The 13,887-nt window shown below is 41.7% G+C and overlaps 1 protein-coding gene across 1 annotated transcript; it reads left to right on the forward strand.

The window, feature by feature from the left end:
* The first annotated feature begins 2,435 nt into the window (after window positions 1-2,435).
* ube2l3b (ubiquitin-conjugating enzyme E2L 3b) lies at window positions 2,436-12,931 on the forward strand. Its single transcript, XM_057831603.1, has 4 exons — window positions 2,436-2,539; window positions 7,105-7,200; window positions 7,282-7,468; window positions 11,532-12,931. The coding sequence occupies exons 1-4, from the start codon at window positions 2,513-2,515 to the stop codon at window positions 11,684-11,686; spliced, it is 465 nt and encodes a 154-aa protein (XP_057687586.1). The 5' UTR covers window positions 2,436-2,512; the 3' UTR covers window positions 11,687-12,931.
* The last annotated feature ends 956 nt before the right edge of the window (window positions 12,932-13,887 follow it).

A 13,887-nucleotide genomic window follows, 5' to 3' on the forward strand; every position in this document is an offset into this window, starting at 1 on the left:
CACGCAGACGGGCGGAGAAACCACGCGGGCGCCAACCCAGGGCCACGGCCCCCACCCAGCCAGCCCGGGGAGGGAGGGCGGGCGGGGGGATCGGGGGCCATGCGCAGCCCATCCCTCCTCCCGCCGCCCAGCAAAGGAAACACCGCCCCCCACCCCCGGGACCCAGGGTGGTCCCCCGGGCCACCCGCGCGCCCATCAACCGGCCTTCAGGGATGGCAGGAGGGGACGCATCACCAACCCCATGCCTACACCCACCCCCGCCCGCCCACCCGGGCCACGAGCCACAGCCCCCCAACCGGCACGGCACGCCATGGGACCCCCAGCGGCCCACCAAGCCCCAGGCAAGGCAGGGACCCCCGCCGGTGCAGGCGACACCCCGCTGATACACCGGCGCCCAGCCAGCGACCCGCGACGGAGCGCAGGGCGGATGCCCAGCCAGAGAAGAGAGGGGAAGGCGGAGGCAGGAGAACGCCCAGGAACTGCCACGGGGCGATGCAAGATCGGAGACCCGACCCCCCAGCCCACTCCCGCGGCCGGCAGCCGAGGCAGAGGGGAGGCCACACCCCGGGAGCCACGCCGTATAGAAAAAGTGTGGGACCCCCCTACCACCCTATTACTGTGGCTGCCAGGTTCCCGACTGGCAGCCATCACCCAGCACCGTGATGGGGGTGTGAGGGGAGGGTAGTGCAATGTATGCATTAAAATAGGAGAGCTTGGCTTGGGGCAGTGGGACCGCAGCATGGAGTTTCTGCCCAGCCGCCCGTCCCACCGCCCTTTGCCGGAGCTCTCCTGTGGAGTATGTATGCCAACATTCTAAATCGACAGAGGTAGATGAGTAACAGTAGGAGGGGGAACATTGCCTGCGATGTGGACGTGTTACTGTAGCAATATCGTAACAAGACAGGATGCAGCAGTTTTTTTAATGTTTTGTTTTTTGGAAACTAAATTTTGTATGAAGACCACATTACATGTGCAACTTTGATTGTTTTTGTGGCGAAAATAAAATACATTTGTTACTGTGCAGGCTGTTAGTGTGTTCTGAGTATGACCATATTCTTCTAGAATATTTTACAACACCCCTATTTGACAGTAGTAATTACATGGCACATAGAGACAAAACATCCACTGACGCACACACTCACACCTACCAGCCAGCCTGCAATGCATGTTTTTTGGGACGTAGGTGGAAACCCACACAGGCAAGGGAGAACATGCAAAATCCACACAGGGAGGCCGTTGCCGGGATTTAACCAACTGAGAATATGCTTTCACAAAATGTATAAACAAGCGAGAAAAACTGTATTCAAGCTTTTGGTCAGCAGGGGGTGCTCTGAACACAGAGGAAAGAAGCGAGAAAAACTGTATTCAAGATTTTGGTCAGCAGGGGGTGCTGTGAACACATAGAGGAAAGAACATCTTTTTCGTGAACCAAGTAGTTCTCAAACATTCACACTAAACACAACCTCGCTCTCCAAGTACCACCATAAAAATGAAAAAATATTACAGGATAGTTGCATAGTCTGGAACATTAATGTCCGTGTACAATGTGACTCAAATATTCTCCAAAATGCAAAGTAAATAAACTCTACTGGTCTTCAGTTTATCAATAAACACTCATTGAGAGTAATCCAATCTACCATTACCATTTACTGTGTTTTATTAGTAAAACTTGTTATTAATGCATATCACCAACATTATTATCTATGGGTCATAGTTGATATGTTTGCTTTTAATCATAAGTGCGAGTGTGAAAGACCATCAATGATATAAATGGTTTTTACCACTTGATTTCCTCCACACATATGTATCATAAACAATCTGAATGGTTTGTTGACATGCAGTTAAGTATTTAACATAACACGTGATTCTACGTCATTACACAGATGGTGACGTCGGACTTGAAGCATCGTCCCATATCGCAGGGGGAATTCTTCTAACGCGACCACTCTGTTTCAAGGGTCGACACTCAAGTACGAAAGACAGGTGCGTGGAGAATCATTGAGACTAGGCTCTAATGTAATGTTCCAAGTTAAAATTGACAATTAAAGTAAATGACACTACTGATACGTGCATAACTCAATTCAATTCAAGGCTGTGTGACTATTGTAAATGTAGAGACCAGATATACAATGAAGCCATCCTCTTACCGGAAGTGCAAAAAAATTATAGAAAGTACAGTAAGTACCGCATCACATGGGGATTATTTTTGATTTGCTACAATATACCTACTATGCTATAACGTGATTGTACTTGTTGACATTAATTGTTGTCACTCGTATTTATATCATTAAATTTTTTACTTTACACTACGGCGTGAATGATTTTTCTATTAATGATGCATTGCTGTTTTATTTGAAAAGTTTATAATGTATGCCTTTCCTGCACGCACAGGCGCGAGTTTTGAGGTCTAGCTTTCACGTCAACCCCGAATCCCCTCCCCCTCCCCACCCCCACCCCCGAGACCCATATTCTCTTCGCTGTGCATTCTGGGAACTCATACAGAAGTTTCAAGATGGCGGCGAGCAGGAGGCTGGCCAAGGTAAATCATACGAGTTCGTTGTAGTCCCAGCACCTGAATTACGTTTCGCTGCGATGGTGGTTGAGACATACGTGAAAATTCGACCCAGGAGACCCTAGTCCGTCTTGTATATGACAGCACCTGGTTTAAAGAGTCCATTTTTATTAACGAGGTCACTACCTTGTCGTCCTGATATTTGAAAGCAAAGCACCCGGCAAATTAGGCCAGTAACGATGACCAGGAAAAAGAGTTCAACAAAGAATAGTGTTGATTCCCTTCGTGAAAACATTGTATCGTGGGTAGGTTTGCGCGCACGAAAAAACCGTCGGTTTTCGATGACGCTCACGTAATACGGTGAATTTCCAAGTCACAATGCGTCGCCTTTGCTAATCAGAGCTAACTTGCTATCCTCAGATCCGAGCTGCTGGTTAAGCTAGCTTGTCGGTCAACGTAGACGTAAATGAGTGAGTTTATGTGGTCAGGCTTAGTTCCAAGTCCAACTTGTAACCCTTGTTGTTGTAATTTCGATGATTTATGCATGTAAAATGTAAGGGTTACAGTTTCTATTTAGCACTTAGAGCTATGTCTTCCTGTTTCGTTTTTGTGCGTGTAATCACACGATTCCTGTCACGGTGATTGTTCAATGCCCAGAGTCATAACGGAGTTCGTTACTTAATTCAACTATTTTCGAGATGGTATTGACAATTTTTTATGATAAAAGCCATCTGGTTAAAGGCACTGTAATAAATAGTGAAAGTTATTGTGTAAATTGAGTGTTTATCCTTGTTGTAATGTAGAAATTCGTGTTTGAATAGCTGAACACTAAACTCGCATTTGATGCTTTTAACGATTAAATTTACTATTATCTTGTATTTAAAGAAAAAACAGGACTGAATTATATATAAGTAAATCATTAACACAAGTGTCTCACCATCTTGACCATTAAAAAAAGAAAAAAAAAACTGGAGGTGTACTGAAAGCAGATGTTACTGCACTGCGGTAAATGTGGATTTGTTGGCAAACTGTTAGAGGTTGGAAAGTTGACATTCTGTAAAAGGTGCCTAGTAAACCTATCGTTCTCTGGTATGTGTGAAGACCTTTCAAAAGGGCACATCCCGTGATAGTCCATATCTGTGTTCATTTGTTAATCATTGATCCAAAGTGGATGTCCCCCAAATATTTAATACTGATGAACATAGTGTGAACAATTTTATTTCAACATCATGGTTGAAATCAGTTATAGTGTATTTTTTTTCGAGTATAATGCACTTTTTTTGTTCCTGCTAAAAAACATAAATTGAGGGTATAGTACATAGGTGCAAGTGAAAATCCAGTATATTCCATATATGTTTACTGGTACGCTGCACCTGTGCTAAAGGTGTCATTTCATTTTACTATCGCAAATATTACAGTTTTATACATAAAAGGCTTAAGCTACTCACTAGGAGTTGGAACTAGGCGATAACAAATTTTAGTGTGCGATAATTATTCTCATAAATTATTGCGATATGCGATATTATTTCGCCCCCCCCCCCCCCCACCCCCATTCTTTAAACCGATTTACAATAACACAGTGCGAATACAGTATATATTAATAGATGAAGTACACCCATTTAAACGCGATATTTACTCTTAAATTCAAATATACTTTTTAAGAAATCACAACTAAAAACAATAGACCATACCTCTTAAGTAAAAAACAACAATATTGATACCGCACAGAAACACAGAATAAATAAAATGTGTTAAAAAAAAAAAAAAATTGCACTTAACAACTTCAGCATTTAGAAAAATGAAAACTTTTCCCGTCATAGCTTATGCAATGGTGTTCCGCAGGGATGCAATGATACAGTTAAGTCATGGTTCGGTACGAATTTTGATACGAGGGACACGATTTTCGATCCGATTCAATACATTTAATGCTCTGTAAAAAAAAATATATAACAATTGTATTTTTTAATTTTTTTAAATTTTGTTTTTTAACTTTTTTTTTTTTTTTTTTTTTTGCTAACGAGCAAAAATTAAATTGCCATCATATAAACATGCATTTTAATGCATAATATTTATGTGCTTACTTCTTACTGATATGAAAAAAAATTGTATAAAAGTGCTGAGAACAATCTTTACTGTTTGTAAAGTGAGGCAGGGCACACCGTTGATTGCTACAGCTCTCTTAGTAGCTAGGTTTACTACATGAGCAAGACATCCTATTTATGGTCCGAATCCATTTGTGTCACGTACTGAATTAACAATATTTGCAACATTATCTATAGTCACTGGTATGGATTGATTTGGCCTTCTTGACCTCATGTGACAAATGACAGTTTAGAATTCATCAATGTAGTATATGGACTACATGTCCCATAATCACTCTGGGCTCACGTAGCCAATGGCATGGGAAGTAGCACATCTAGTTTGCCATTTCATGATATCTAGTTTGCCATTTCATGATATCTAGTGTGTGCGAGCAACCGCGCATTAAAAAAGCAAGCGCCGCTGAAGTCACGTCTGCTCATTACTACACAACACCAGCATATGAGGGCTTTCATATACAGGACGAGTTTGAAGCACAGCGCTCTTAATTTCATTCAGCTGTTCGTTGTCAAAGTGAGGTTATTCGTAGCAGCCAAGTCGGTAACAATGTTTTGGCGGACTTCGTTGTAAATATCCAGCGTTGTGCCGAAAAATAGCCGCCCCCCGTGAAATGTCACTCCTGACGGGAGCGCCCACACGTCAACAACACCGGCGCGCCATAGATGGTCCACAGTCACTCCGGAGCACTGACGCGGCCGGTATACGTTGAACAACAGGATATAATGGGAACAATTGGCTCCGGGGCTAGTTTTTGGCAGACCTGGAACGAAGATGCATTTTGCGCAGTTGGTAACGAACTTTTAACAGCACGTCTGCCGCACGAGCACACACACGTGCACGCGAGCCGATAAATCGCAGCGGAAAAGTTACCGCCTTCATTTTTATATATCGCGCGATAAATGGAATTATTGCATATTGCGACAGGCTTAGTTGGAACCTCTTGGTACCTCACGATACAATACGATTTGCGATACAAAGCTTACGATAACGATCTGACGATACAACAATTATCGATACATTGGTCAGGAAATAATTCTAGGATATTCGACAAACAATTAATGAACAGAAAAACAAGCTTCTGTTGTGAATTGGAATGAGTTTATCATTAGTAGACGTCCAATCCATTTGAACTGGGAGGGTGGCAGCGAATGAACGTTCATTCGCTGCCATCCCTCCCGCTTCAAACGGATTGAACGTCTATGGCCAGTAGTGGCAGCCAATGCCAGGCAATGAGGTAATTTTGAAACATTAAAGTCATTTACCTGTTGATTTTCAGTTACTCCCTGTTGATTTTGGGGTATTTTATGGGTCTCCTCCTGTTTATTTTGAGTTACAGAACAGGAAATGACCTGAGAATCACCCAAATGAGCACCGTCAATGCAGCCTGAGAGTTAACTGAAACACTATTATGGTGAAAAATTTTGGTAGCAACTTGTTGGTTCATGTTTATATATATATATTTTTTTTTTGGCATTGACACCTTTTCAAAACGATATCTCGATTCTTGGCAGGAGCATATCGATAACCTTTTGGGATACAAAGTATCACGATATAACAACATTTTGATATTTTGTAACACCCCTACTACTCACTGCAAATCTGAGTGTCGCACTTGCGTGTTTGCTATCATTTTGTAATCTTTTTTTATCATATTGCTTTGCAGTAGTGTTTTTACGTCACACAAGATTTGACCATACCGAATTTTGGTCCAGGTGTCATGCACGCTGCTAACTGCACTTGAGGCCTATTTCAAAGGCATAAGCATTGTGGTGACTGCCAAGGGTGACCAGTTGCTGCAACTTCAGCAAGGGTGACCAAAATATTAATTGTACTCTCACTAGGATGATTTCTTACAGTCCGAGACAAGTTGACAACTAGTTCACGTTCGACTTTTATGTAGAAACTTTCACTCGACTATTTACGTGCGTCTTAACCCATGGCAAAACAACTAGTTAATAGTGCCTTAGTTATTCTATCAACTGCAAAATATTTTGGTACTCATTTACACATGCATAGTAGATCATAGCACTCCATTCGTTCCCGTGGCAGGCCGTTCCGGAAACAGTGCTGTGACGTCACCGTAGTGGTGGTTGTCGTACGTTGCGACTGTGGAGGGAGAGAGAGGGCCCGGAATGGGCTATCTCGTGGTGGGAATGAGTTCTCCCAGCCATGGGTGGCTCACTCTAGCAACAACACATGGCTTTGATTTTCATGACCATGAGCTTTGAGGTGAAGGGAGAGTGTTCTATGTGGTTTAAGGTGCAAAGTGATTAACAACCACCATGCTTTTGATAGTGTTTAAAACATGCAGTCATACAAGTGCAACCAAGATAACATTTGTACTCACACACCCTGGAAAACTTCACACAAGTGACTAATTTAATTGCAGTTAAGAGCCCTGAGAGCAGGTGAATTGTCGACAAATTATACAGTAGTACATTTTACTTAAATGTATTTTTCTTCTTAACCATTACCCCTCCCCTCCCTCCCAGGAACTTGATGAGATTCGCAAATCTGGAATGAAAAATTTCAGAAACATTCAAGTCGAGGAATCAAACCTGTTGTCATGGCAAGGGCTCATTGTACCTGTAAGCAACTCTTATTAAACTGCTCTGACACATTCTCACCTGTCAATTTTATTTTTATTAATGTTCTCCATTTCTATCTAGGACAACCCTCCCTATGACAAAGGCGCATTCAGGATCGAGATCATTTTTCCCACCGAGTACCCTTTTAAGCCTCCTAAGATCACGTTCAAAACAAAGATCTATCATCCCAATATTGATGAGAAGGGCCAAGTGTGTTTGCCTGTTATCAGTGCAGAGAACTGGAAGCCAGCCACCAAAACTGACCAAGGTGGGTGTATTATGCTGGCCGCTGTTGAAGAATTCACGTCCGTTAGCGCAGACAATTTAAATATTTCTAAATAGAAGAATAGGTGAAAAAACAGTGCCAGGGTTTTTGAGTAGATCGTTAAAGACTGGGTCAGGCTCTCGCTTTTGCAGTATAATTATCTACCATGTGCTCATCTCGGCTACATTAATTGAATGACCAAATCAAAGTATGATATACAAACAATATTTTTAAAGTACTGTTACAAGCTTGGCAGAGGTTTCAATCAGTGGAGATGAAGAGGAACTCTGACATGAAGAGTAAAACTTTTCTTCGTATTGCAATAGAAGTACAATGGGGCCGCCTGACCAACGGTATGTTGCAACTCAAGGGGATTCCACGGTAATAAAGAATTTTTAACAAGTAAATACAAATCTAGTACAATCCACGAAATGACACCTGAGCTGGAGAGAAGTGCTTTGACCTGTTTTGCGAAAGTGGAATTTGGTTGAAAAGACCTATTGATGTAGTCCAGTCATTTCTATCAATCTACTCATGCAAAACCCCTTACTCGCAATGTGATTCAACAATCCCAAAAAGAGAGAAATAAAACGGCCTTCTTTCACTAGTAATTTGTGTACTAGATTTATCATGACAACTACATAATTCATAGAAGTCATTGTGGACTGTTCAACTCCCAACTTGATGTGAAAATCCCAGGGCGGAGATGGCAACTGCGTTCCAGCTATAAGAGAACTGTGCAGAAGGTTATGACTGCCTTCAACAACAACATATATATATATATATATCAGGGGTCGCGTTAACCGAATATTTTCCTTCGTTGACCGGTTTTTTAAAACGGTGACGGAAAAAAACTGAAGTTCATCCGTCATTTTGACAGGTTGCAATTCACACCCCAGACCACAGGGTGGCGAGTGAGCATATTAATTAGCTATTGTCTCTCTTGATGCACGACGTCGTTGGCCTCACTCGGAAAAATGTCAAGGCAACTGAGCGTCCGAACTAAGGCTACGTTCATACTACAGGTCTTAATGCACGAATCCGATTTTTTCGTGTTTTTCCGACTCGAGTGAGGCATTAACTTGACGGTCTGAACGTGACAAGTCGCATAGAACGGGACCATTTCAAATCCGATCTGGGTCACTTTCGTATGTGGTCTAAATCCGATCTGGGCCACATTTTTCCAGACTGTCGCGGCGGTCTGTACTGTCCAGTCCCGCAAATCGGATTTAATGCAGCAATTACGTCATCAAAAAGCGAGAGACGGTACGGCAGCTACGGTAGCGATGCAGCAGTGCGTTATTAGCGCCTAGCTTTCCTTGAACATGGCTTTTTAGGAAGGGTCGGACTTGACAACAGTCATAAAACAATAAAAATAGGTTTGAGGATAAGCCTGAGAATGATCGGTGTTCTCTCTGCTCCATATAAGCAATATTTCAACATTGCTTACACGGCCGAGAGTCGGGGCAAACTGCCCGTATGTGTGTGTGAGACATGCACGAACAGTGCGTGCATGCTATCGATCTATATACTTTGAATATAAGCCTAAACGGGAATTATATATGCCTGTTATTTGTGTCCTCTTTTTAACAGCAACAAGCCTATGGCTACGTTCATACTACAGGTCTTAATGCACGAATCCGATTTTTTGTCATATCTGCGCCCTAATTCGCAGTCCCAACATGCGCTGAGCAAGACGACCCGCATACGCAGAAGCATCAAAACAAATGACCATACAGTCACACATGCTGGCTGTCATCCGTCATTCCAGGGATATCATATTTTGCTTATTAAAGGCAAGTTAGGCGCTAATAACGCACAGCTGCTTGATGTGTGATGGCGCGGTGTGGTTTCTCTTTTAAGCTTGTTCGGACAGAATATTAATTAAAGATGAATGAAAAGTAAATACTATTGAATATGTCATTATGAACATTTTAAAAATTTAAGTGACGGGGTAAAAATAGATTATGACCGGATTTTTGTGACCCTTTCAGTCAAAATGACACACAACGAAAAAATCTAGCGCAACCTCTGTGTGTGTGTGTGTGTGTGTGTGTGTATATATATATATATATATATATATAATTGAACATAAACTTGCAGATCAGGTTGTCTGACATTATCCTATCCTGGCAAGCCGGATTGATTGATTGTTTATATATTTTTTAATATATCAATCTTGTAATGATCCAATTGAGAACTTTTTTCATGGTAGGAACCTTTTTTAAAAAAAATTTTAAATGAGGAAATTAACTGTACAGTTGTACCTCTACTTACGACATTAATTGGTTCTGAAAGTAGTCTCGTAACCTGAAAATTCCGTAAGTAGAGCGAGTTTCCATGTAAATGCCGTAATCCGTTCAAAGCGCGACTGAAATGCCACATTAAACTAAACCGGAATAAAACAACAGCCAAACACATTTGAATCATTCCATATACCTAACCTAACTGGTAATACCTGTAATGAAGTAGATAATAGAACATAGTGCAAAGGAAAAATGAAAAAAATGTACATCTTACCTTTCAAGTGAGCCAATGTCCCCTTTCACAAAATTGATGGTGCCTATCAACTATCTCACTCTTTGTGACACAAATTGCCTGTGCTCAAATGTGCTACTAAGGTAATGAACCGTTTGTGGGCTTAAAAAAAACAGACAAAAACGCGAGGAGACTTGTGCTCTTTTAGCGAAAACGTCAACCTGCTATAACAACACCGTCGCGCCTGTGCATGTCGTCATACTGCGACAGCCAAATTGAAACGGCATTAAAAATAGGGCAGTAGGAGAGCAGAATCACATTACGGATGCATGATGTGACAGATTGACCCATAAGGCAGCAGGAGGTTATGGCGTGACATTTAAATGCAGGAAGTACATAAATATCTTAGAGTATTGTATAGTATTTTTGCCCGTAACCCGAAATTTTATTTCTTAAAATTCCCGTTTCCCGTTGAGGCGTGTCGTAACGTGAAAATTACATTTCTACAAAAGTTTGTAAATTGAGGTACCACTATACTTCTGACAAAACTTTGAATTTGACCTATCTACAAGAACTGCTTTGCAGTCTGCCATTTTAATCAACGAGATGGTCGCTTTCTGGTGAGGTCACATCTGCAGCTTCAGCCACTTTCCCCTGATTGGCTCGGACATCAGAACGCCAAGAGCTGGTTAGACGAATTCAGGTTGTCAAGACGTTACTGCTTGATAAATGAAGGAATAAAGCAGGACGGTCCTACTTGCCCAGCTAACATAACAATTAAAAAAAAAAGAATGATAAACTTCGTAAAATTAAGAAAAATGCGTATTTTCCATTGTGCCAAGGTGGAAATCATATACAAGGAAGATTTGCGATACCAGTGACCCAATTTATGTATTGTTTAAGATGAGGACAGATTTTTAACTCGTAACTTGTGCGTGCACACATGATGTACAAGCACTTAATGGTGGCAGTAACGTAGTTGACATTTCATTTAAAACCAAGTTCAAAATGAACACTGGCCAATCTGCTCCCGCCCCCCCCCCCCCGCCCGCCCCCCCCCCCCCCCCCCCCCGCCATCTCATTTGCCCAGGGCCATTAAAAGAACAACCAAAGAGCACGCATGCCCCCTACTGGATAACTTCTAATATACATGCAACAATAAGTCTGTAAATAATTAATTAGCCCCGGGACAAAGAAAAATGAAAAATCGGGCTCCGAGGATCGATGCATATACATGCCTAGAATAAACCTACCAATTTTCATAATCTGTTTACGAATAACAAAGGAGTAGCCATTTCAAGTCCGCAAATCATCTAATTAATTAGCCATGAGGCAAAAAGCAAATATGCAGTTAATGGGCCAAAGCATTTGAACATTCAAATTAAACACAGTTTAACAGTTAAACAATCCAAAAAAAACAGGAAAACTAAGCACTTGGTTTCACAAGTGTATCATTTGCTTCTGATCGTTTTATTTAGACCCACAAAAAAATGCCTGTTGAGATATCCTTGAGAAAGAAAACACAGCCTCAGTTGTTTTTGATGCTGCGTTGTTTAAAATTTCTGTGACCACGTTTTTTGTCTTGCAGTTATTCAGTCTCTCATTGCACTGGTGAACGACCCCCAGCCAGAGCATCCATTGAGGGCAGACCTAGCAGAAGAATACTCAAAGGACCGTAAAAAATTCTTGAAGAACGCCGAAGAGTTTACAAAGAAACATGGCGAAAAGCGGCCAATGGACTGATCACTTGCTGAGCGTTTAGCCCTCTCTTTCTCCCCCTTACCTCTTATCTGCCCAACCAAATCTTTCTTCCCACCTGCCCTTTCTAAATGCCCACCATCTTTTACCCTCTTTACCATTCACGTTCCCCCCTGTTGCGCCCCACACTGCCTCCATCTTGCACCCCAGGAGCGGCCCAGCTGAAGCAGGCAGTGGCAGCCTCTGCCTCCCTTCCCATCTGCTCTGTGGATCAGACCGCTTCCTATCCCTCCTCCCAGCAATAGATTTCCATACCTTCACTAACTTTCTACTCTTAAATAAGTCAAAATGAAAAAAAAATAGGCTAAGACATGGAGAGTTGAATAGGAATACTCAAGAGTAATGTGTTTTACTGTTTGCTTTTCTTCAAATATAAAGGATTGTTAAATAGATCTCACATAGATTTTTTTTTCAGAGATTTAAAACTGGTTTATGACTGATTCTCTTAGCCACGTTAGCAGTAACACATCAAGGGAAAGAGAAAATCGTAGATGTTTTGTTTGTTTTTGCAGACTGCAGTTCCCATACTGACTTCCACTGCTTCTAGACTTGCACTGTATTCTGTGGAATAATCCTACATTTTCCCTTGCCCAGATTGTAACCCTCTGAGCAGAGGCAAACTATCGCTATCCCACATGTAAATTGAATTCTTATAGAAGTTCTGTATTTGTCACAAAAAAATCTCCCAATTCTCAGCAAGCTCCTTTAAAGAACACGTTTCACGTATTTTCATGGGTTTGATTAGTTGTACAAAAACACTTGTTCCCTATGTACGTTTTTTTTTTCCTGACAAATGCCTTGTAATGTTCTTTTAATTACCAAAATAATTTGGATTGGCACTTTGATATAAAATTGTCAAAGTAGGTAATTTGTACTGTCCATGTCTTTTTCCCCCACTGCTAGTCATTGCAGTGTCACCATCTTCCTTTAACACATGCCGGCAACCACTTTCTGGCAGTAGATCCACTGCCAGCTTCCTGTGCTGAAAAGACCTCATGGTCAACAGTGGGCGAGTTGGGGGGCGGGTCACAAAACCTAGAGGCGGATTCACTCACCCGGAGCGCAGTTCAGCTCAGACAGCCTCTTGAGGCGAGCTGGGAGAAGGGCTAGCGGTTAAAAGGGTATGTCAGGGCACAGAAAGGGGACTGGGTGGCCAAAAAGCAACGTGTAACAGCTGTTTGATCCAGTCTCAGTTCTTGTTTCGTAATAAAGATGGCTAACCATTTTGCCTCAATGCCTGTCTGCTAGTGAAGTAACACTAGTCCAAATAATGGACAGTGAATTACTTGTAGCCTGTGCTCATAGGCAGAGTTAAAGGGGGGGGGGGCACACCTGGTGGCCAAAGTTTCATTGCATTTGACTTTCCTAAACATTGATTTTAAAATTAAGAGTTTTCCTGTAAAATATTGTCTATAAAAGTAAAACACTAAAACAACAAAAATTAATGAAATGAAAAAAGATATTTTATAATGGCTCAAAATTATTTTTCGAACAGATCGTGTGACTAGCACCTTAGACGGTCATTTGCTTTGCTTAGCCAAAACCACTTGAGGACCGAGGAGGCAAGATGGATATACGTAAATTTTTCAAGCCTAAACTTTCAAAAGCGACAACAACTATTGAGTAATAACCAAAGATTGAAAATTTGGACCATGAAACACCAAAGACCGTCAAAATGGTGAGCGGAGTTTCAATTTGCCCCACTAAAGACACTAATTGTACAACAGAGCCACCACTGGTGTCTTGCCAATGTAGTTACCCCCATCGAAAACTGTATCCCCTGGCCGTGGGAGCGCGCACACACACGCACACACACACATTAGCTATGAGTTATGTCGACTTAAGCAATTGAAGCCAGAAAAGAACCACAGGTATATTTTTGGACATTTATTAAACTGGAAAAACTCCATACGGGACTTGAATTACTGTAATAACAGTTATGGGTCATACTACGAGTAAAACAGTAAAGCATTGCCTTATTTTACGTTCAGTACGCATTTTACGTTATACAACAGAATTTTTTTTTCTTTTTAAATGGATGGGCCATCTTTTAAAGCCTCATAGATAACTACATCACCAAAACATGGAAATCAAGCAAATCAGTGCAGCACAGTGGCTCCGCCCATGGGATACAATTTTTGAAGGGGGTAACTACATTGGCACGACACCGGCATGTGTACCATATT

Source organism: Corythoichthys intestinalis, chromosome 3 (genome assembly GCF_030265065.1).
Source record: "Corythoichthys intestinalis isolate RoL2023-P3 chromosome 3, ASM3026506v1, whole genome shotgun sequence".
NCBI classification, from domain to species: domain Eukaryota; kingdom Metazoa; phylum Chordata; class Actinopteri; order Syngnathiformes; family Syngnathidae; genus Corythoichthys; species Corythoichthys intestinalis.